The sequence below is a fragment of the Prinia subflava genome, chromosome 10, assembly GCF_021018805.1.
Source record: "Prinia subflava isolate CZ2003 ecotype Zambia chromosome 10, Cam_Psub_1.2, whole genome shotgun sequence".
In the NCBI taxonomy this organism is placed as follows: Eukaryota; Metazoa; Chordata; class Aves; order Passeriformes; family Cisticolidae; genus Prinia; species Prinia subflava.
In genome coordinates, this window is record NC_086256.1 from 18,856,396 (window position 1) to 18,881,400 (window position 25,005).

General features: G+C 37.6%; 2 protein-coding genes across 4 annotated transcripts in view; both read right to left on the minus strand.

Moving 5' to 3' along the window:
- Positions 1-2,364: 2,364 nt before the first annotated feature.
- VCAM1 (vascular cell adhesion molecule 1) lies at positions 2,365-17,122 on the minus strand. Of its 3 annotated transcripts, none has more exons than XM_063407614.1 (7): positions 15,589-17,122; positions 8,887-9,165; positions 7,897-8,214; positions 7,401-7,673; positions 6,511-6,774; positions 5,820-6,086; positions 2,365-3,340 (listed from the first exon to the last, which is right to left on the minus strand). In XM_063407614.1, the coding sequence occupies exons 1-7, from the start codon at positions 15,638-15,640 to the stop codon at positions 3,180-3,182; spliced, it is 1,614 nt and encodes a 537-aa protein (XP_063263684.1). In that variant the 5' UTR covers positions 15,641-17,122; the 3' UTR covers positions 2,365-3,179. The 3 variants fall into 3 exon arrangements, with proteins under 3 accessions (XP_063263684.1, XP_063263683.1, XP_063263682.1); XM_063407613.1 differs by lacking the exon at positions 15,589-17,122 and adding an exon at positions 9,885-10,170 and having other exon boundaries at positions 2,365-3,337; XM_063407612.1 differs by lacking the exon at positions 15,589-17,122 and adding an exon at positions 9,885-10,160.
- Positions 17,123-17,216: 94 nt separating this feature from the next.
- The window catches only part of GPR88 (G protein-coupled receptor 88), a 29,412-nt gene continuing 21,623 nt past the window's right edge, over positions 17,217-25,005 (minus strand). The window contains exon 3 of the mRNA XM_063407615.1: positions 17,217-17,304. The gene's annotated coding sequence lies outside the window, so the exon portion shown is untranslated. The remainder of the gene's footprint in view (positions 17,305-25,005) is intronic.

The following is a 25,005-nucleotide window of genomic DNA, read 5'->3' on the forward strand; positions in this document are numbered from 1 at the left end:
TTGCTGGGCTGGAGCTGCTGTTCATGATTTTTGCCAGAGCAGAGGCTCAGCAAGTTGCTTGATGAGAAACTGTAAGGAGAAGTAATATTCCTTCTGTAATTTTGAATAAAAAGAGAAGTTATTTGACTGTGAACTTTCAATCTCCATAGGACAAGCTTGTACCGATATCCTTAAGTTCCCTGGAAAATACCGAGAATCAGACAGCAGAGCAGGAAATCCCCTGGCAAGACCTTTCTCAGTGATTTCACTGCTAGGAAACTCACTGCCCACACAAGAGCAACCTCTCCTAAAATGGGCAGTAGTTCTATCTATTCACTTAATGTTTCTGGGGGAAAGCTGGCCCTGTTGAAATCAAGGGCCAAACCCTATTGACTTAAGTCACTTAATACCTTAATGGAGGTCCTGAGAGGGCAGATAAGCCACGTGGACATTAACATCTGTACCTGTATCAGAAATACTGACAAAACCAACAGCTGAAAGAATACTGGGAACTCGTGGAGGAATTTCCAGTAAAGATTACTCAAGTGCCAAAGCACTGTTGCAAGAAGGCTCCTATTTCTTTCCCACTTATGTTTCATCTTGTCAGTCCACAGGAGAGGGAAAAACAGCAGAGGAACTTTTATGCCCCTTCTGCAAGGTCTGAACCAAGGCTGCTCAGAGGAGGAGTAGGAAGGCAAGGCATACGTTGGTGGGTCTCACCAGGAGCCCACCAACCCCAGGATGTCTCCAGCAGTGAAAGACACTATTTCAGGATATCATACACTGGCCACTTTCTCTCTCAGGTATACATCCTGAGGCTTGCCCAGCATCAATGGCCATTGAATTAGGGATGTTGTACAGTACATTTCTGTCTACTCCCTTTTGGTTTTGTTTATGGACCTTTAGCCCATTATTTTTTCCATTCTGCTTTTGCACCAATTGATACTGTTATCCCCCTAACCCTTCTGCAGCAGCTCCCAGTAGACTAACATTCACGCCGTAAAAAAGTACTGTTCTATTTTTTTGTTAAACCACTTTCTCCTTAGTTTGCATATCCTGTCGTTCTGGAATTGCATAATTCAGCAAATAGTTTTGCATCTGTTGTTTGCTATCAACTGCCTTCACAATCTGGAAAACATCAGCCAGAACCCCTCCTCCTTCAGCATTCTCTCTTGAAACTGGAAAGTCCCAGCCATTTTCATTTGTCCTGTTTTCCAGTTCTCCTTCTCTGTATCTTTCCTAGCTATCCTTCCTGCAATACAGACACCAGAACCTCATTGATTAGGCAAAGTGTGTGTGCACCAAAGTTTTGCACAGTGGAAAAATCATGCTTTCTGGTTTATTTGCAAGACAGCACTGAGACAGGCCTGACATTATTCTGAATAAATATGCCTGGCACCACCTCCAAGAAATCTATGTCATGGGCCTGTCAAAGCTCTCCTCCTCCTCTGTCTTCAATCTTTTCTTCACCCTCCTACTGCATGCTCACATTCCTCCAAGCCAAGTCCACACTGCTCTCCCATTTTTCTGCTACACCCCCACTTTCCAAGCCTCCCTTTCCAATCTAGATAGACATCCTGCATGAACTGACTTATTGTGCACAAAACACTGCTGAACGCACGATGAAAAAATATGGGAGATGTGCACCACTGCCTCATCCCAGAGCTAGCCTCATCCCAGAGCTCGCACCCACATTTGCATTGCTGTTGCCAGCAGTTTTTACCAAGTGTATAATGTAAAGACATATTCTTTTCACATATCTCTGCTTGAGCTTCTTGTACACAAGTTTGGAGGGGCCAGGCCCACCTTCCTGTGCCTAGCACAGTGGATCAGGCCACAGTGCATCAGGATGCATTTCACCATCTCAGCCACACAGCCTGCACCTCCCACAGCTTTGCCTTCAGTGCCAAACATCAGCACCCAGATGAATCAAAGCACCACTGCTAGTCAGGAGAAGGAGGTAAGGAGGAATGCTATCATATCTACCTCTCCTTCCCTCCATCTTTGCTTCTGCACTGGAAATCCACTATTTTCACAGCCATTTTTCCAGCACTGGAAAATGTGTGGTGAAAGAGGCACTAACCAGAGTGAAGCATGCAGACACCAGTTCTCTGTTAAAAGGAAAATTGTCAAGCAAGTGGCTTAGATTTCCACAGTGAGGAGCTTGGGAAGGGCATTTCTTCAGGAAACAATTCAGGAAACAATTGTTCACCCACCATTGCCAAGGTGCACGGATTTTGCCTCTGCCCCTGCCTATGCCTTGAGGCTGCTGCTGGCCTTGCTTGTGCCTTTTCCAAGACACCCACTACTGCTGCTCCCAAGGACAATTTCCTTCCACAGTAATGTGTATTCTGGCATAATCTTAAACAAGCATCACTAGAGGGATTTAGTCAAAGAAATCTACTGGTAGTTTTATTTTGCAGTGGAAATCTGTAAAGATTATTTACAATCCGTTTATATTTTACAAGAAGGGTCTGATTTGGCTCATCACAAAATAACATAATTCTGATATTGATCTGAGAATGATTGAAGCCCGCAAGAAAACCTTAGCAGTCCTAGAATTTACTAGATTATAACCCCAAACATTTTAAAATAATATTTAAAATAAAATGTTTCACAAATGAGCCTCAAAGGCTTAAATCAGTTTAAATTTGTTAGAAATGCATAGCCCAGTGATTGCGTAACTTCACTGAAGGTACAGAGTTTATGGCAACATCAGTGAAAAGAGAACATTTTCCAAACATTACCACAACCAGACAAATGATATAAAAAACATTCATGCTGTGGAGTAATACAAAATAAAAATCACCTGATCAGCTCAAGCAATATTGATTTATATCTTTGAATTAACAAAATTTCTCTGTACAGTTGCAAAAAGACTTCAGTTTTACAAACTGATATTTAGTTGAACATATTTATAACACAAATTATACACTATGTACAAACCTAGTTCTCCATAGAACTCTTTGTTCAGAATGCTTCAACACAGAAGTGATTTACCAATTTCTAGGTCAGGATTCTAGCTCTTCCTTTAATTTACATACCAAGACACTTATCAAAACATGAAAATAAGCCCATTTGCTACCACATGGTGCTGTTCTTAAGTCACTTGTTTGTTACCATATGTTACAGAAGAGTAGAACCAGTCACAGCAATAAATAAATGTGCTTATTATCAACCAAAGACTTATATTCACATGATCAAACTTTCAACCTGAGTGCTTTTACAAGACTGTAGGATCCATTGATCTTTGCCTGTCTTGACACGTAGATCAAAATTGCAACTGCAGGTACCGCCACTGCTGCTACAGATGAGAATGCAATAACCAGTGGTATCATCTGATCTGGTTCTGCCAATCCTGCTGCAAATGGAGACAAAAGGAGAAAACAGAGTGTAAATATTGTTTGAAACAGATATATGTGCATCACTGTAAAAGCAGTGTTATTAATGACCTTCATTTGGAACATATTTCTGTTTTCTTGCACAAAGCATACTTTTTGTATTTTCCTTACATTTTTTCTTTAGTAACTTCGTATTACATACTTTTAATCCTAGCCCCTATCTTTTTCTTGAATTTGCTATGCAAGTTCAAACCTGATATAATCTACAATGGAGAATACCATGAAATTCACAAAGAATACAAGAGGAATAACACATATTATACCCAGGAAACATTTGGGTACATTTCAACCTCCTGAAATTCATCATTCAAGGGAAAGAGCATGTTTTAAAAGCTCAATATTCAGACTTTTTGTGAAACACAAACTTGTCTGGATTAGTCTCACTGTCCATGCGTGTGGACAGAAATACAGCTGGGAATCACCTTTTTGTGGCCCTATCCTTAAAGCTACCACACCAACTCAGGTAAGAGAGACAATGACAGCAACACTGAAAGGAGTTAAAATCCAGCATATTCTGACCAGGTTGTTCGGTCTGATTTTGGGTGAGGGGTTCTTTTTAGGTTAACCACAGTACTGTCATGCAAGGATTAGCCATGAACTAGTTGTGCTCACCTTGACACAAATTTCACTAAAAAGTACTAATAAAATAGGTTTAAGCCAATAGACCCAGCTACCTACAACAGCTCTCTCAATCTCTGTAACGTTGTTCCAACCTTACTGAAAATATGAAGAACACATATGCTTGTATAAGTTTTGGTGACACTGCAGAGTATAAAGTTTCCATTCACTGATGGCAGAATAATTTCTCCTGATGGGCTTTTTTCAGGACCATCTCTGAGGGTGTATGTGCTACATATAAAAGTGATATTTTGTATTTCTTTAACATTTTCTGATGTATATACTAACAGCAATATTTTGGAGAGGAACTGAAAAGAAATGCAAGGTAGGATTTAGCAACAATAGAGGCAAAACTCATGAGGCATCAGCAGCTTTTGCATGCAAAACACTAATCCAGTTAATGGGCCCACTGTAGTAGTTGAGCATGTAGCTTTAGACTGCTCTGTCACCAGCTATCCTTCACCACTGAAGCCAACAGCAGCTGACAAAAAGAACATTTTATCAATTAGTAGAGTATGTTGCATAACTTTTATGTCATATGGAGTCTCTTTTTATTTTCTTATTTCAAATTCACTCTTTATTTGTTTGAGTTCATGAAAGGGCACAGACCAACAAACCTAGAGGCTGATGTCCTCTTTCAAAACAGAAACAGAAAAGGCAAAGGAAGGAGCCCTAGAACTGCATTTTTTTTTCAGAAGGTTCCACAATTTTATATCCTGTTTTGAAAAGATGAAGTGGAAATACAAAAAATTTTGAAGCAGCAATTATTTTATGCTTCTGCTATTTTGGACAGAAGTTTTCATTAGCATTAAGACCCTATCACTTATGACAAGAACCTGTGCAACTCATGTCAGTTTTGTTAAAGACAATTCATTCTTAATGAAACTGATGATGTCGTTCTGTATAAAACAAATTCTAATATGAACTCTACACAGCATTTATATTTACTAACCTTTGACATAGCTACTATGTGCTGACACTGCTCCCCAGTTCATTAAAGGTATGCATGTGTATTTTCCTGCAGCCCTTAGCTGAGCCCTGTCTGTGCTATATTTGCTATCTACTGTTTCAAGGCTTGTGAACCCATCACCAACTTTCTTCTACAGAGTACTCCTAAGAGATGTAACATCTGCAGATACGTGAGGAATGGTAACACTTTGTCCTTGTTTCGCTTTGCTTGAAGGGGAAATCAAAAGTGTATTTCTTGGAGCAGCTATAAAAATAGTAAAGTACAGGGAAGAGCTGAATTGGTGGCAGAAGTGATCCCTTCGCAAGACACTGTTGCTATGCAATAGGCAGAAGCAGCAGAGCTAAAGCAGAGAAGTCTGACTGCTATTGAAAATGAAACTTTGCTAGCATTCCATCTAAGATGAGGAATCAGCATTTCTTGTAGCTTAAATGCAGCTTGTAAGAGCAGGAAACAGAGCTGTAGCTTAGGGAAGAAGCAAGGAGCTGTAACACAGTGCTGCCACAGAGCAGCTTCAGCATGTATTTCTCCTTGAATCTTCCCTATGCAGATTCCACTGAGGCCTGCTTGGAAGGATATTTCCTTCCAGGCACTTTTCTTTACCTCATGCATACACTTGTCAGTTGGAAGGAGTGATGGAAGCCCAGCTGACTTAACTTTTCATAAGCTATCTAGGGCAGACTTCATGCTTCATTGCTTAAAACTTCCTAAATCACTTAGTGACTTTAGGGCCACCTTTTAACTCCATTGACATCAAAGCCACATGAGCCAATCATTACCTCATTCTTTACAAAGAAGATCTGGACCTAAAATACATAGACCAAAAAACTTGTTTTCTGTCTTGTTCTACAAACCTTGAATATATAATTTCACAGCTTTTTCTTCCTTGCCAAATTGGTTATAAGCTTCACATTCATAAAGCCCCAGATCTTGACTTTTCAAGTTCTGTATGGTTAAAGTCGCATTTTTAGAAATTTTCTCAGACTCCCCAGAGGCGTTCTTCTTCTTCCAGGAGATCACAGGAGCTGGATTACCAGAGCTAGTGCATTTCATTGTCACAGTTTCTCCTTCTTTAAGAGTAGCAGTAGGGATAACAGTGATCATTGTATTCTTTGGTCCATCTGAAAGGAAGAGTCCTATAGTTAATCATCACTAGATTTTTAACAGATGGATCCAATGTGTCCTATTGGATACTAGATTGTCACACCCCCAAAGCTGATTTCTTTTTCACTCTCAAAACAAAAGCAAAGCACAGGATATCAGAGTTTCCATAAAAACCCTCTGTAGCCTAAACATTCTAACCAAATACTTCTAAACATGTAGATCAGTTTCTCACTCATTCAGATCTGCACTAAAGACTGCCCTCACATTAAAGATTTCATGACTTTGTTTTCTTCATCAACACTGCTCCTTTCTTAGGGAAAAGCAGAGGACTGTGATGAATTTTATTCTTCACAGGGTTTTGTTTAATTTGATGATTATATTTATCACTGAAGAACTAACTAATTATTTTTAAATGACTGGGAAAACTTTACACATACTTACATTTCACATTAAGTGTGATTTCCCTTTTACTGTTACCAAACTTATTTTCTGCTACACATTCATAGTCTCCTCCACTTTGAAACATCACAGATGGAAGAAGAATACTCCTGGCACTGTAAGGCTCCATGTTTGCATTGTCAGATTTTCTCCTTAAAGTAATCTTGGGAGGAGGGTTACTTTCAGCAGAACATTGTATGGAAACATTTTCTCCTTCTTGAACTGTTGTAGAAGGTTCAATGGAGAATTCTGTAATGACTGGAGCACCTGCACAACAAAAGAAAAAGCTGTTAGAATAATGCAAAGGTACTAAAGCCAGAGGGTTTTAAGAAAGCAGGAATTTCTTGCTCAAGGATCTGTTTATTTTGGTTTTGATCCCAGACTCATAATCTAAATCTAAGACTTAGGGCTCTGTCAAAATAGTAGTAATCAATCAATCATAAAATATTATAACAACAATAATATTATGTCCAAAACAGTTTTACCATTAAACATCTATTAATTTTATTACTAATGACTAAAACTACTAGTTCAAAGAAGGAGACTGTGATGTCCCTGTGAAACTGGTACACACATTATATTTCAAAGGAAATAACAGTGTGTGTCCCCCCACCACCTTCTCAGATTCTTTTATGACTTTTAGTGCTACATTGCAGGAAATGTATAGAAGTGTGCACGTACAACAGCAGAACAGAGAGAACTAGCTAAAAATTAATATAGAAATAAAAAGTACAGCCCATGAGGAGCAGCCTTAAATTGAAGCTGAATCCTGGATAGGTTACAAGGAAGGCTCCATATTTTCCGAATTTTCAGAGTTTCAGCATCCTCTAACATTACAGAGATCAGCCAGTCAGGTACTGGATAATACAAGTGAAACTCAAGCAGAGTGGTACCTTGTATAGTAATGTTCACAGTTGCTTTCTCTGTTTTATTAGTTACCAGATTAATTACTTCACAGATGTACAGTCCTGAATCATTGAAATGGACGTGGGGAATAGAAAGAACATTGTTTTTTATCAGATGCTGAATGCTTTCTTCAGCCAAATCTTTCCTCCAAACTGTTTGTGCTGGCGGGTTACTCTGAGTCACACAAGTGAGGGTCAGAGAGTCTCCTTCCATTGGCGAGTTGCCTGGAGAGGCAGTAATGACAGTATTTTGTGGACCAACTGTAAGAGAACAAAAGGAAGACAAGGTCAGTATGTAAATAGAGAATGACATGCACATCTCTAACACTAGCTTTTCTACAGGTATGGGTCACAGAATACCAAGAAAAAAATTAATTATGAGTATCCCAGTAGCACAATGGAACAATTTTTCCAGACTTAGTAAGATGCTTTGCTTACAGTTTTGAAAGCTAACTAGCCAAAGCCCTTGTACAAAAATACTTACAATTTGCATTAAGTTTCTGAGAAGATGTTCTTTCTTTGGGTTCAAAGTCCATTTCAGCAACTGCTAACCTAGCCAGACAGGTAATCTCTTTGCCAATATCTTCAGCCGTGGGATAAAATGTATATGTCACAATTTTGGTCTCTGTATTTGTGCTGTCATCTTCAAAAAAATCTTTCTCATGAAGGACATGTTCATCTTTCTTTAGGAGAACTTCCAGGTGATCAGAAGGATACACATCAGGGATTTTACAGATGACAGTGGCTGGTTCTCCAGCAACCAAGGATGGGCTGATCTCAATAATAGGATCACTTGGGAAAGCTAGAAGAATAAAATCAATTTCTTTAGACTCGCAGAGATGAATAGTAGGGTCAACATAAGAGCAAGATCCAGACACCAAATATCTTGAGTTTAGATGACATTCTAGCAACATCATTACAAGACATATCTTGATCTGAAGACCTACAGGTCCTTTATAAGCAGTTAATATACTAACAGGAATTTTATTTGTGCTATTGCTGAAACATGATCACATAAGATCTAGTAAGATTCAGCATGACATCTAGGCAGTGTTATAGATGCCTAACTGTAGGCAGTCAGAGCAATCCATACACTAGTGTTATCCTGTTTTCTGTGCTGGTAAGCTTAGACATCTGAATTACTCTCCTGCAAATTACAAAGGCTTGGATTTTTTTCTCCCCCAGCTCTGGGAATGCATACCGGCTGTGTATTTTTTGGCTTTCAAGAATTATCAAAAATAAGAATAAATAATACTAGTACATACAATCTTCAATGCAGAAAGCTAAGCAGACAGGGGATAAGAAAGTGTCCTGAACAGCCATACAAAAGAATTTTAGAAGGAAGTATATGTTGAACTATAACAGACTCATTATCTTAGAATTAAAAGTTAACTGGTAACCACAAGATCTAAAACAATTATTGAGTTTTCTATCAACATGTACTATTTAAGGAGAATTTTACTATTTTACTTACAGTAAAGTTCAACTTGGACACTCTTCTCCTTTTTCTCTCCCTCATCACATACGACAGTACAAAGATAAGAATGAGAATTCACGATGCTAACTGGATTCATAGTCAATGTAGAATGTGTCCTGTGGTTGCTGACTTTTCCTCCAAGGGGGCTGTCCATCTGTGTTCTCCAGGAAAAACTTGGTGATGCACAGCCAGTAGTATTGCATGTGAGTACGAGTGTGCCTCCAATCTGTGCCACAATTCTCTCAGCAGGTGTAATTTCCATTTCAAAAGCTTTAACTACAAAAGGGAAAACACAAATCAATTCAGCAGCTTTCTCGACTTTTATCTTCCTATTTCTTCTCATGTTCTACCTCTCATATGAGGTCTTTATGCTTCAGTTCTTTATGGTTGTGTGGAAGTTAAACTAATAAAGCTCATGCGGTGGTTTACATATTCAAAACACCCCATAAACATTGGTATTTTTGTCAATACAGACTCAGATGACTAACAGACAATTTTCATGTATAAAATGGCATAAACCAAATCTAAATAAAGGCATTGGCACAACTTTTTTGGTAACTTTTTTGTCAGGTGGATTTGGTTTCAAAACTTTGTAACATTTGAGGGGAGAGGTAGCAGGTAGATATAGCAAAGACAACAGCAGAAACACTTTCAACAGGACATTTAGTACCAAACTTGCCTAATACTGTCAGGAATGACAATAAGAAATCAAGCATGCAGTGATAAGCTGCAGTTGTCTCCTAGACTGTCTTTTAGCAAACTCAAAAGGAAAACGACTGAGTCATTGCAGAGCACAGAAAAGCTCAAAGTAAATGTCAAAAAAGCTTCCTGACATTTTGACAGAGCTACTTAATTGACAGTTGTATTCACTGAAAGAAAAGGTAACTGGAGAAAAGAGAAATAAAGATCAAACAGTAAATTTTAGGTCATTTCACACTTCACAAAGTTAAAACAAATCAAACAAGCACCACCAACCCCCATCTCCTCCAACTTACCAGTCCTTAACACACAAAAAATTACTAGCACAGCCTGGCTTGTTCTTCCCATCTCTTTAAACATTTGTAATCGCTCCTACTGGGCAAAGAAGGTAAATCCAAAAGTTTACTTTCTATTTTCTGTGAAGAAGCACTGTGAGAACTTTCTGCTCTGCAAGAGTTTATTACAAGAGCTCAGCGTGCTCTTTATAAAGGCTCTCCTCGAGGCAGAGTGGGAAATCCCTGGACGGGGAAATCCAGAGCAGGGAGGAAGAGACCCACACCGGGCGGTGTCCGCTGGCTCAGCGCCCTCTGCTGCTTTTGTGAAAACCCAGGAAAAGAAAGAGGAACACTGGTAAATACAGTGCCTACATTTGAAAAAACCTGCTTCAGATCTGATCCTGCAAACAACTGATAAAATGAAAGAATGTGCATAAGTCCAAGTAATTGAATGCAACTATATCTCAGATGAAAAAGTTATTCAAATTTGCTTTTAAGGAAAATATTTTTGTGGGACTGAGTCTTCAAAACACTTTTAACAATGCTTGGCTCTGTAAATAACATTACATGACTCAGTATTTCCTTTGAAAACTGTGCTACTGGCTCAAGAGGTCTTGTTACTCATATTCCTAAGTATTTTTGATCTCCAAAACTGAAGAAATACATCAGATAACAGAAGTCTAGAGATCTGACTTCACCACCTTGAATCAGGCTCATACTGTTCAAATTAACTGAATGACCTAATATTCCCAATGCCACTTTGTAGTGGACATACAAATCCAGTTTGGAATATTTCTGAGGACAACTCTTACTGGCTAATATGACAGTAATGCTAGGAAAAAAAGTAAAATAACATTTTCAATGTTTAATTTTCAGTTGGAAAATGCTGTGAATGCAAAGAATGGATAAAGGTTTCTAAATCTCAGTTGTTTATTTATTTAACTACTTAAGTAATTTCGGTACTACAAAGGGATCTGGACAGACTGGATCAATTTGCTGAGGCAAACTGGATGAGATTCAATCCTGGTGAAGTGCCAGGTCCTGCTCTTGGCTCACAACAACCCCTTACAGCACTACAGACTGGGGGAAGAGTGTCTGGAAAGCTGCACAGTGGAAAAGGACCTGGGGTGTTGGTTGACAGCAGCTGACCATGAGCCAGCTGTGCCCAGGGGCCAGGAAGGCCATCCTGGCCCGGGTCAGGAATGGTGTGGCCAGCAGGACCAGGGCAGGGATTGTCCCCTTATGCTCAGCACTGGTGAGGCCACGCCTTGAGTGCTGTGTCCAGCTGTGGGCCATCACCTCAGGTAGGCACTGAAATGCGGAGAGTATCACGCTAGCTCCAAAATACCATGCTCAGGTGAGAGCTGTATCAGCAGACATAGGGGTCCTGCTGTCCTACAGGCAGTGTGTCTTCCTCAGGAACTATTTTTATTGCTTTTTACCTGACTGCAGCTGCTGCCGTATCTTTGCATCCTCACCAAAGGTTAGCTGGGCAGTACAAGCTGCCACAGAAACACACAGGGTAAAATAAGAAGCATCAAGGACTTTTTTAATGCACTTATTATAAACTCATAAATATAAATGGGATGAAAGACAATGAAAAGATAAATCTGTGATCTCAGGTAGAAAGTATGTAATAATAATAATAGTAATAACAACAACAATAATAAACAAAAAAACCAGGGAAATCCGAAGCACCTAGAAATTCCTAACCAAAAGTCACTAGAACTAAAATCCAATGAAATTGCTATAGTGGATTCTACAATAATACTTTATTATCACCATCCTAATTTTTTTGGAGGTTTTTTTGGGGTTTTTTTGGTGTTTTTTTTTTTTTTTTTTTTTTTGTGGTTTTTTTTGTTTGTTTGGTGTTTTTTTTGGTTTTTTTTGTTTTGTTTTGGTGGTTTTTTTGTTTGTTTGTTTTTGTTTTTGTTTTTTTTTTTTTTTTTTTTTTTTTGTTAGAGAAGAAGGCAAAGGAGGAGGAGGTGGAGAAGGAAGTGGAGAAAGAGGAAGAGGAGGAGAAAGAATAAAACACTCCTAAGTGTCACATAATGCAAGCAGAGTACTGTTCCGGAAGTACTCCTATCAAATCCAAAAATCTAAAAGCTATCCAGGATAGGAAACAACACATCTACACAATGTGATTTTACTGCAGAGAAAATGGTTTTGTTGAAGAAAAGTGTACTCTCCCGCTTAATTTGCAAATCATTTCTTTGAAACCATAGTCAGAGATAAGCAAGAAATGAAACTCTTCAGCTTGGACTGCTTAAATAATCATCAGAAGCCAAGCTAAAAGAGAAAGGGCAATATTTCCTTGTTTCTGGGAAATCAGTCTCTAGACAGAAAAAAACCCTAAACACAGGAGACCATATCTGCATACTGGAAAAGTTTTAATCAAGTCTTTTATCAGATAAGATGAAATAGGAAATAACTTTGATCCAGCTCTCAGTTAATTAAACTGGACAGCTGCCATTAACTTTACTGGAGCTGGATCCGTACCAGAGGGACGACCATACTGAGTGATTGGACAAATTCAACTCCGTTTAGGTAAGAGAGAGTTAGCCAACAAGTATTACTAAAGGAAGTACAAATCTGACAAAAATTTTAAATGTTTTCTAAAACGTTCTCTTTACACAACTTCACATGTGAGCCTTCTATGTATTTTAAAAAGAATATGTACATTACTGGTGCTCCTACTACCCTCAGCATCAACCTCTAAACAGGAAAATAGGCACCAAGTTAATTTCAGAACTGTCTGTTCTGTCTGTAAATAAACAGAGACCAGTTGACAAGTTTTAGCACTTGACCTTGAGAGTTCAGATAATCTAGCTTTTTATTCAAACAGCACAGAGGAGGATGCTGGGGGTAAAAATGGAGGATGCATCTACATCCACAGAGAGATAAGTATTATAGGACCCACTTGAAGAAATTTGACACATGCAGAGTTTAATGAGGACTGGGATGAAACAACTATTACAAGAGTATTCCTAAAGGCAAAAAAGATTGAAAGAATTAAGCACTGGGATGTAACTTCATGTTTTTCAATACATGTAGTAATCAAAAGAGACTTCTAAGGCTTTGATGGACAAACAAAGATAAAACAATTATGTGTTGCAAAAGGGAGTTTGGAAATACCGAGCACAATTTTTGGCCTGGCATAAGAAAACACAAGTGTCCTTCAGGAAATTAAAATTTACATCTGACTTGTCTGGAATTTAAGGAAAATAAACAATTTCACAACTGTGCTAAGCATTTGCTTTAACTCATACTTCTACAATCCTGTTAAATACTTACATGACGCATTTATTAGTTTCGCCTAAGCAAAAGAGAGAACAAGTTCTTGAAATCTTAATGAATTATTTGAACAAAATGCACGTTATCCAACATGTTAGTTATCCAACATTTATACACCTCTCCTTGCATTTTTAGTACTGCACTGTGTCGTAGAGGCTATTGGGGAAAGCTGAAAGGCTAACCTTTTGCAGAATTTGGACTCTTGAAACCTTCACTGCTGGTTTTGTGATTTATGGCCAAGGATCTATGGGGAAGAGAGATTATCCTTTTAACAGAGGAAATTTAAGAAAAAAGAAGGTAGAAGGAAACTCATCTAATCTGATATTCTGTTTCCTGTGTCAGCAATAAAATTCTTCATGGCACTTCATTCCTGTATTTGCATCTACAGGCATGATTTGGGACTTCTGCCAAAAATACTCTGTGCTGGACTCTAACTTCGGTAGAGGACCCCAACACAGAATCATATCCCTAAAGATCTCTGTGTCCTGTCAACTTGAGAGGTCAGAATCCTTCTGTGGAAGGCTTCACATTCTGGTGAGAGGATGCAGCAAAATCTGACTCAACAGTTCTTTAGCCTCATATCAAAGAGGTGCTACAGCAAGTCCATACTTAGGGCCCCCATTCAAACTGCAGCCCTCACACATCTCAGGAAAGATATTCCTGGGATGTGCACTGAGGGTCTGGGTAAAGAAAGCCTTTGGCAGAGTTTTGGATGCTTTACAGAAGCAGTTGGGTTGCAGAGCTTGAACCCCAAAGAGTGTCTGATACCTCTGCAGGATGATGGTGACTAAAGAAAAAGAGCCAGAGGACTGTGCTGTAACTCAAATGAGAACTAATCTTGGAGGGAAAACTCACGTGCATCAGCAAAGAAGGAATGCCCTTCAGGCACCACATGCAAGGCAGTACCTTTAATATGGTCATATCGTGATAAGGTAACTGAAAAATCTAGAAGCTGGAGGACATGTATGAAGACTGCTAATTACATGGCTAATAAATCAGGAAATCATCTGCCAGCCTCAACATTTTCAGTTCTCAGCAACCTCAATAGCCTGCTCTATGGGTTATACACTGTCCTTCCACAGAGCACTTGGATTTTTGGTTCCCAAAGCTTCCCCAACACCTTGCTTCTCCTGACTCCCTCCACCTGCTTTCTCACCATCTGACAATAATACAACCTCTGTATAGCCGCAAGAGGGGGAGGAGAGCATCACTGACTCCCTATAATTTTCATCTCCGGATGGGAAGAATGAGATCTACAGGCAGATCTATTTAAAGGGTTGTGTCTGTTTCAGGAATTGTAACTTTGTACCTAACTACAAAAAGAACACCAACGCATCGCCCTGTAACCCACATCACACCTCACAATTGTACTCCACATCTAACTTGTCATCTACTGCAAGATGGAAAAGAAAAAGAAACATCTTCAGAAAGTTTTATCATCTGCTTCTTTTCCTTTTCTGGAATTTCTTAAATACTGTATGTAAAAATAAATGTGTCTACTTCCTGCATTATCATTCTCAGGCACCAGCTTCTCAGTTAGGACACTTCCTGTCTGGTTAGCCTGAAGGCAACCAGAATGCACAAAGTTGCCAGATAAAACAATTCAGAAATGTGATAACTTGCGAAGACTACAGAACACCTAATTTCTTATTTTCTTCTATTCAGAGACATTGTTCATTTCACAGAAAGAACAAAAACTTCATCTAATAATAAATAAGAGCCACTAGGGAAAAAAGTCCCTACATTTATCTTAGTCTTTTGTTACTGGCAAAAAACGTGCTGTGGAAATTCCAAACATTATTTCTAAAAAAACCAAAAGTATGATTTTAGTGGTGTTTGATCTAAAAATGAAACTGTTGGATAGCCTTAAAATCCACATACTTAAAGGGCCAAGTGCTGTATTCCAAGCCAAACTTTATTAGCTTGGATAGCTGAGCTCCTGTTATCTTTATAGTGACATAGGTAAAAAAAAGTTTCCCTCTTGAAATATTATCTAATGTATAACAAGAGTCAAATTCAAATATGAACCTTGGACTATTGAAAATCTCTTTGAGAATTCTGAAGTAAGACTTCAGATCTATTTTCTTTTGATCTGAATATACCAAGGCATATCAAAATAATTTGTTCTCACTGGAGAAAACAACCAAAATGTCCAGACAAAACTCATTCAAAATGGACAGAGTCAAAAAATAGAGTGGAGTTTGGGTCGACATGCAGATGATAGCTAGAACTTAAGATATGGCGAGGTAAAGTCAAATAAAACATTTAAGAAGGAATATGAGCAAGTTACTTAATTACCCCAACATTCCACAGGAAATTCCAATATTATTAAATCTTGTCGTGTATGTTGTCAAGGCTAGTATTTCACCTGGTCAGAAGAAGTTTATCAAGACAGTGGTGGAGAACTTGACCGAGCTTTTTTATTACTCACCAGCAGCAGTTCTCCAATACACCTGTAGATCAGTCTCTTCCCTCTTTCCCATGTCCTTCCTGCTCTTCAGTCATGAGGTACATGGATGTTCCCATGGCCCAAGAAAGAAAAAGGGGAACTGTGAGAGCAAGATCTATAACAGACCATTCCACCTGCAAGAAATACAGGACTTGGATTCTCCTAGACAGGCTACTGAAAACTTCACTGCTACTAATTGATTATCCTTCAACTTATCTTCCAGAATATATTCTTTTTTATTCTCTTACAATGGTTCATATTCTGAAATACTGCTCTTGGCTGTGTATTTTTGCTGCCTTGTGTTATAGAAAAGTTACCTTTGTTGTCCCACAGCAGACTGGCTCATTAACAGGTAGAAATATTACACAGATGTCAGAAAGAAATTAAATGGCTTAACTTTGCAGGATTCAAGATTCCTAATTTTTAAATCTTCCATATAGGTAAAAATTACAGGGATTGCTCAGTTAATTTTATTTATTTTTTTAAAGATACATATGAAGGAAATCTTTCTTTTACCTAGATTTTCCCTCTCTGGAAATGGACTGGAAGTCCTGAAGAAACTGACCTTCCAAATAGAAACAATCAGGCATGAACCAATTTTTACTTCCATCAAGCCAAAATGACAAGTATCCAAGAGGAAGCATTTTGCAGTAGTAAAATATGTATGCTTGTGTGTCTGTACACGTACTGATAAATCAACTGACGCTTGAAACCAGCTGCAACTCCGTTAAGGATCTGCCACCTTGCTTTTTTCTCTTGAATGTGCTCTACCCTAAATAAAAACGATGTTTTTTTGTTACTTGGACTATTTCTCTCTTTCCTTTTTTCCTCCAGACAGCTAGGTATCATCTTAACTGTTTTGTTTGTTAACACTTCCAATGGAATATGCCAAAGCAGGAGCGGCTAAGTGATAAAACCAGCTGAATTCTTCTCAACAGGCAAGGGTAAGAAAGATGCGAATTACTGGAATTTATTTCCCCTTCCCAGACAATTACTTGGCTAGGCATCAAAGCCCAGCCCTTGTAGTCTGATATAGACAGCTGGGCAAGAATGACTTTCATAGCTGTGTCACCTTTTATCACAGACCATGTTACTCTCTAGTGATAAGAGAGGCAACTTGAGAAATGTGTCACATGTTTGAAATTGCTCTCAGGCAGGATAAAAGTCTGTGCTGAATTAGTATGAGAAATACCTGACTTTCAACATTCCAATACTTCTCAGCCAAGGATCTCTCCTGAAATTTCCCAAGAATTGTATGTGAATATCAAATCATAAGCAACAGATGGTTTAACGACCCTCTTGGTTGGATAAACATTGACTTAATTTCTTTCTATAGCTAGCTCCACAGCATGAGGAACAGATATTGGTAGCTCTCTTTCAAGGGCTCAGCTCCAGGCAAACCTACATGGTTCACTTGCACCTGAATGAAATCTCTGTTGACTAAGTGAGGTGAGCACGCACCTACAGCCAGGGCCATCCTCATGAGAAAGGGAGTAATTCTGTGCAACCACAGATTCCAACAGATAAAGAAGACATAAACATTTCATAAGCAGTGTTGAATCCTTTTGTGGATCAAGCATCAACCAGTTAAGTTCTCATAGGCTCATGAATCTTACCTCTGTAGCACCTTTCAGTACTCAGGATCTCAGCAGCACGGTGACTTGGATCTGCAAGACCATCAGGATCCAGGCACAGGGACTTCCCGAGATGGATGAGGGTGAAGTCATTAAGATTTTAAGCAAATCATCTTACAAATAATCTTAGATTATTTAAATGAATGTAATACAAACATCTCACACTAAAAACAAATACACTCTAGGAATTCTGTATTATTGATTTAAAGTGTTTGATATAAACCCATCAGCCTGTAAGTGATTTATTATTACATTTTATTATACTGATTCATCTGCTATGGCACCAAGACCCAGCTGCTGGCTTTGCTTTTCTTGCACTCTCAGGTGTGCCATGTCTATTGAATTTTTGTGGCATGAAGAGATTTTCATTCTAAGGTCAGCATATGGATCCTGCTTAGCTCATGGTTTCACAAAATGTGCTTTTACATAGCAAATATAGTCTATCAACAATTTAGAACTTCAGACAATTTAAGAAAAACTGTTTCCCTTTATCCTGCATATTGTATTTCTTAATCAGAATATTTATTTTTAAATTATTTTTCTAATTCATTAATTTGAAAATTAATAAATAGAAATTATATTTAAAGATTACTACAAGATTTGCACATTTACATAAAGGAGAACAATTTTTCAGGTCAAGTCTATACTACAGAATGATTACAAGAATGAAGAGAAATCACAAGACTGAAAAATAAGCAGTGTATATGTTCAAAGCTCCATAACTACCCAGGAGGAAAGCAATTACGAAATTAATCTGCACTATTTACTAGTTCCTACTAGCTCACCATATTCCTTTTTTAATAAAAGAAACAGCTGCTAAGTTTTTGAAAGGATTGTACAGTTGATAAATGCTACTAATTTAGACTAAACTGCAGATGGTTATAAAGATGAATAAATGGAGAGATGACAAACCTGCACAACATTCCTTGTGAAGTTAGTTTTGGTTTTGTGAATCACCTGTAAACTTACCTTGATCTTTTATTTTCTTACTCTTCCTAATAAAATCTAATGTTTCAATGAATGCATTTCATATTATGGCACCATGCAGTTTTTATAAGGATTTCTATAATGTGCCATTTAAGATCCAGTTTATCCTTCCAAGGCTGATTTAGACAGACAATTAAAGCAAAAACTCAAATACAACCAATTAGTATTTTGACTAATATTGGCAAACACAGTTACCTATGGGACTTGAATGTGAATAGCACTTTTCTGGCACATAGCTGTAAAGCAAACCATTGTGAATAACTGGAAATCCTGTCAGGCTCTAATTAGAAGAAATAGAACATAAAACCAAGTGAGAAGTCCTCTGTGACTTCTTGGTAATCTCATGATTACAGAGTGGCATCAGTTGCAACAATTTCATAGGAACTCCTTAAAGTCACTGAAGGTTAAACACAGTGCAAGCCTAACTTGATATGTGACTGGAACTTCAGTTTCACCTTGGCTATAATTGCTGGCTGTGCCTCTACATTATTCAGAGAGCTCTCTGGAGCTCGTGGAATGTCAAGAGCCTGCAAGGAAGGCGAGTGTAGCCTGGTTTGTCACGTCTGGGTTTACAACACACACAAGTGATCACCAACAGTGAGAGCAGCTTGATGCTTCCCATACGAATATGCAGGAACTACCCAGGAGCCCAAGGCAGCTTTAAAATCTTGCTGTTAAAGAGAAATCTGCTATTCCTGTCAATGTAACAGTGCTTTACATGGAGATAAATTTCACAGGTTCTTCTCTGACAAACTTACTACTCAATGAATGGCATGAATGTCAGGCTCCACCACAAACTTCTTCGTAAAATTTCCAGGGTCCACGTGTTGAGAGGCTATTTGAAAGAGTGTTAAAACAATTTCTTTTAAATATCATACATTCTTCCTATGCTAAAACTTAAAATCTTTCTTGAAAAGCCAGGAATTACTTACCATTGCTCCACAAAACACAATAAATAATGCAAACAGATAAAAGAACAAAACCCGGAAAGAATGGAAAACGGGAAGTAGGTATTAAGGAAAATTCTGAAAACATTATTAAATAGTGTTGTTTCACTATCTCATGTATTTCAGGAAAACTTTTTTTCTTATGAAGTAGCTCAAATGAAAGGACAAATGATTCTAGCACAGAGAGTTAAGATAAAAAGTATTACAGAGAATATTTCTATTCTCTTATTATTTCCACATATTACAAAATGCATTACATGTTTTGTGTTGGAGGTTACACTTTTTAACTTCTTTTGCCAAAAGGAAACTTTTTCATAATTAAGTGCTGCTGCTGTTTCTCCCTCACATTTAGAAGTATTTGCTTATTATCTTTTCCAGCGTATATTAAGAGAAACACAACTGTACACCAAAGACAAAAGGGTATGCTTTTGCAAGAGATTTTTCTAGTTAATTCAATATTCGGCTAAACCTTGGTAAGACTCATGGAAAGTAGGCCAGAAGCTGGCTAGCACCTGAGATCTCACTCCTATTCCCCCATTTCCAGTCTTCTGGAACTGAAATCCTGTTTGGATGTGCTCATCAGTGTAGTTGTTACAAGGACACAGAGATGGACAGAATGTACTTACAGTGGATCAGTCAGAATTTTTTCAAGTCACAATTTTTTCAAGAATCCCATCCCTGACACAGGCCAAAAGCAGGTGAAAAGATAAAATCTTGAGAATGGTGGAAGCACAAGTGATACAGTTGCTTACACAGGGACTCAGAGAGAAATGGTCTCTGCAGTGACTCTGTGTTTTTGAGAGCATAATTCAATACAGGAAAAATCGTATGAGAATATGAAATTTGAGAACTATCTAAGAGATTTGGAAATATAAGCTTACTGAAGTATTTCTAAAGCTTGCAGCCTTTTAAAATTTATACTAAACAGCACAGAAAAACAGAATTTAATATTAACTAACTATTTCAGTTAGAACTAGGAATCACCTGCTCTGTTCTGCCACTCTAAACCCAGTGCTGCTGTTTTACTGAAGACTGCAAGGCTGAGGAGCTACTTTGCTTGCTTCTTTGTAACAAGGATTGGTATAATTGAAGTAATGAGGAACATGATAATTTATAGGCCTCCTGCTATGCGGGGCCACTCAGCCTAGGGCTCAAGCAGGAAGCATGGATGTAGCTCAGAAGGCTGTCTTTGCCACAGAACAAAAATTGCAACCTTTATCACAAGAATACATATCTTTACTTGAAGAGTGGAAGCTGGCTTTGCAAAACAGCTTGAAAATCATGTCAAAAGTGATCTCAAAGTGCAAAGATGTTTCAAATGAAATATATGAAAGAGTAAATCTCTAATGCATATAATCAAAATCACTTTTCTTTCTGTAGTGTTTCTTTCCATTCTCCTCTTGGGAGAAAGTTGGCTTTTACCATTATAGTAGCATCTATCATCTCTCTTTAAACATTTCTCAATTTTAGCAGAGAAGCCTCCATCTTCTCCCAATAAACAATAGAAGAAACCTTTCTAAGGCTTCAGCTCTTTTCAAAATCCCAAAGTCACACATGGGATAAAGAAAGAAACAGGATGTTCAAGTAAATTATACAAAAATAGGAAGAAGGTTGTTTATGAAATGGCAACCAGAGTCCTGACAGATACAATTTCTCATTGTTTTTTCCTTTGCCATAAGTTTTCTGACCCTTCTGGTTTTTTGTTTTATTTTGTTTTCTGGCTGATTTACTCATCAGCTTTTTCTATCACTATGGCAAAGGCAAATATCCTCTGGAAGGAAGACTTTTTCCCTCCTCCACGCTTCCTCTGGGACAGAGAAGAAAGAACATTAATTTATTATCCTGCCAAAGTTGGCCACCTGGAGAGAGACACCCATCATTCTCAGAACAGAAGTGCAAGCCTAGAGTGTGTTCTGGCAAAATCTGCCTGAGGAACAGATCATACCCACATTTGTCTTTACTGTAGGTCCAATGTCTAATTTACAGCAATAGTCAAGGGCAGTGGCTTCAGCAGGAGATGAAGACTGCTCATAACTAGCAAAGTTCATTGTGCAGTTCTTTAAATAATGTCCTTACTTGCTGAGATTATGTCTCCTTATTTGAGGTATGACTTCCTTTTTTAGCTTGTCTTACTTCACTGCAATTAATTATTTCTTCAACAGCAAAAAACCGTAAAATTGTTTTAAAAGTCGAAATCCATTCAGAGTGAACAATGCATACAAACGCTGGTAAATACTGGTGCATATATATTTGTCTAATTTGAACATTTTATCTCTGGAGATAGGAAGAAACTTCCTGAAAGTTTCCCACCTACAAATGATTGTACAATCAGACAGTATCAGTTTCAGAAATCACAACATACTTAAATCAAGGAAATGCAAAACACTGACTGGAAATGAGAGGAATTCTCACTGATTAAATCACAGTTTATACTAATCTTCAGATTTAAAAAGTAATCTTCCTCATTTCATCTATGCTGCGATATTTACAACATTTGAACTGCTATATTTAGTCTGTGACCTTTACATTAGATATTAAAAAAAAAAAGGAATTTAAGGTTATAAAGGAATTAATGATGTATGTATATACTGCAGATTACTCCTGAAAATGTCTTCTGTATACTAACTTTATTAAAGGTACACAAACACAAATTTGTTTTCTAGTGCCACTAAAATGCTATATTTGCATCTATTTTGTAAGGATTAAGACTCATTTTAGCAACAAACTCATTAGTCCTATTCTCCATACAACAGGGAATTTATAACTCAAATAATCTCAGATATATTTGAATCTCAATTAACTAAAAATGTTTTTCTCAATTTGCAGGTGGATGCCAATATCACCAAGTTGTTTGCATGCATACAAGTGGAGGCCAAGGACTCCTCTTTCTGATGGGAACTGTCATTTGATGTCCAATAAGCTCAGAGGAAATGGAAAACACTGTGAATGTACTACACAGGAAAGTTTAAGACTTATCAGTAGTAGCAAAAGGAGGGAAAATGTGTCAGTATTCCAAGTTCTATAGGAGTCATTCTAGGCCACTCAAATGTTGAACCAATGTATCTATATGCTGAATTACATCAATATTCAAAAGTACTGTACTCCCTACAGGGCACATAAAATCCATATCCAAGCAATCAGGGAAGTCATTCTCAATTTCAGTTTTCTTTAAAAAATGGCTGAAAAACATTTTAATTGAAAACCAATAAATATTCACCCATCTCTTCTTTTGATTTTGATGTAATTTTCATGTGTGTTCTCCAACAGAACACAGAATTCATCTCCCTGATGCAGGTACCCAATTGCTTTCAATATCCTGGCTGACTTTTTTCCTTGTGTAAAACATTCTATTCCTTATCCTATTATTATAGTTGGGGTATTTTAGTTTATGCTCTAGTCATATTTTTATAAATGTCTATCGGCATTGTCACGTAATAAAGCATCAGAGATGGAGATGATGATGATGATGATGATGATGATGATGATGATGATGATGATGATGATAATAATAATAATAATAATAATAATAATAGTATTAACTTGGGAGGAAAGTTAAGGCAGCTGAGAGGCACTAAAATGTCTTATTTGGTTCTCTATGGAGAAAGGTGTGACCAGAATTATTTGGCCATACAAACATCCATGAGTTTTTCTTAATGAGGGCCCTGTAAATTGTGCCATCAATCAGGAATTGCAAGTTCTTTATCTGCAATAACTTCAGAAAATAATTGGCAAGTATTAGCACTAGCCACTGAATTTTGATTCTTTTGGACCAATTCAAAGAGCCTTGTCTTCCTTTGGAAGGACTTCAAAATTATGAATGACTGCCGAGAAAAGCAGCCTTTGCTCGGAAAAAACAAAACAATGCAATAGGTCAGTGGAGGTTTCCCTCTACATTTTTTTACATGTAGCCTTTTAGGGTGCAAAGGGAAGGAGGGAGGGCCATCCATTTGAAATAATAAACCCCAGCTATGTTACAGAAACCTATGGCTACAGAAACACGGGCATTCACACAATTATGTTAAAGAACATTAGGTGCTTCTGGAGTCTCCACCCTGAAATGATTTCCTGTTTGTCAAAACCTCAGCTACGGCTGCTAAATGTTAAAAGATTTGCTTTAATGCAGCTCAATCTCATTACAGCCTCTACATCCTGTTTGTAAATCCATCACTGAAATTAAGCTTTCATCCAGCTGTGAAGTCTATCCAAACTGACCACTGTTACATGCCAAACTAGAGCCTGCTGTGAACTTTCTTGAGTTAAGAACCTGTCTTCTCATTTTCACTGTGGGATACCTCATGTTTCTGAGCTACAGGAATAATTAAAAGTCTTAAAAATACACACAAAGGAAAATTGAACCGCTGAACTGAACTCATCTTCTAGGCCTTGAAGAATTTGTTCGTACTGCTATAGGGTTAGCTATAGACTTTTAAAACACTCATTAAAACCATAAAGATACCTTTACAGAAACACAGCTTCACAGGATAAAAGCAATTAGTCACGGATCAAATACTGTTAATAAAATGGAACTGCTTTGTACTTCCAAACTTGTTCTAGTGAAGATGACTATTGATCAAAACACTTTCTTAGAAACTCCCACATCAATAGCTATATGTAGAAACAAAAAAAATTACATAGTCAAATCTGTATTGACATCATTTGATTAAACAAAATCCATCTCAGGGTCCCTTCCAAGGCATATCTCTGTTCTAGCCCGTTTTTTTCTCTTTGATAAAAAAGTGACTGAATCAGGCTTGTAAGAAAGCTGGAGAATAGATGTTTAGGAAGTACTGCCCTTCTAGGTTATGCCAAAGATCTTAGAAGACTTACAAATTACCTCAGATTTTTTTTTCTTGTAAAATATGAATTCTCTAAATAAAGGTGTAAAACCAGAATTTCACTAGACTCTCTTAATTTGCTTAGTGTATTATTGCTTCCCTGACATCTCAAGCAATACTTTTCAAAGTCCAGGCTGCAACGACATGAAATTCTCTTAGACATGCACTCCTGTGTTACTGAACTGATCTGATTTTTAGATTTTGATGAAACCTTCATGCTTCCTAAAAAAAAAATTAATCAGAAAATACAAAGCCTTACTCACATCTTTACAGTTCATGAGGTAAAGCACATTGATGGGAATTACTGTATTTTTCCTATAAAGGCTTTTTGGCTTTGAGATATACTCTAGCAATTTAGATTATTTTTAAATTGTCTGCGCTCTTAACTCCACTTGATTATATAAATTTTCCACACTAACATTCTTAAAAATCACTACAGAATCATGTCCTAGATAAAATCTGAAAATACTTGACATCCCTTTTGATTTTTTAAATTTTTTTCAATATGTTCAGCATTGAATCATAATAATTTCCTACACATATTAATGCCTGTGTACATCCATACTTTACAAATACAGCAGAAAATGTGTTTTACAGTTCTTGCTCATTTAACCATATTGGAGCTTAAAACTATATCCCCAGTATTTTAGCAAATTTCATGAAAAACAGACTGGTCACAGCAAAGTCCCCAGTAGATGTCATGGTACAAATGCTACTCTTACAAAATAATTTTTAATATCCTGCATCCAAAAACATACAGTTGTTCACAATCCTTATTTTAAGATGTTCCTTAAAACACTCACAACTCTGCGAATTTTTGCTGTTTTAATTTTTTTTTTTTACCAGAAAACTTCAGTTATCCAAGTATGGTGTATACATACACACACCCCCCCCATCAATCCTTCAGAGCAAATAAACCCGTCTCAGCTCTTGCTTGCAGGTGCCCAGAACAGTCCTAAATGCACCCACACTGCAGCTCAACAGCACAGCTGCTCT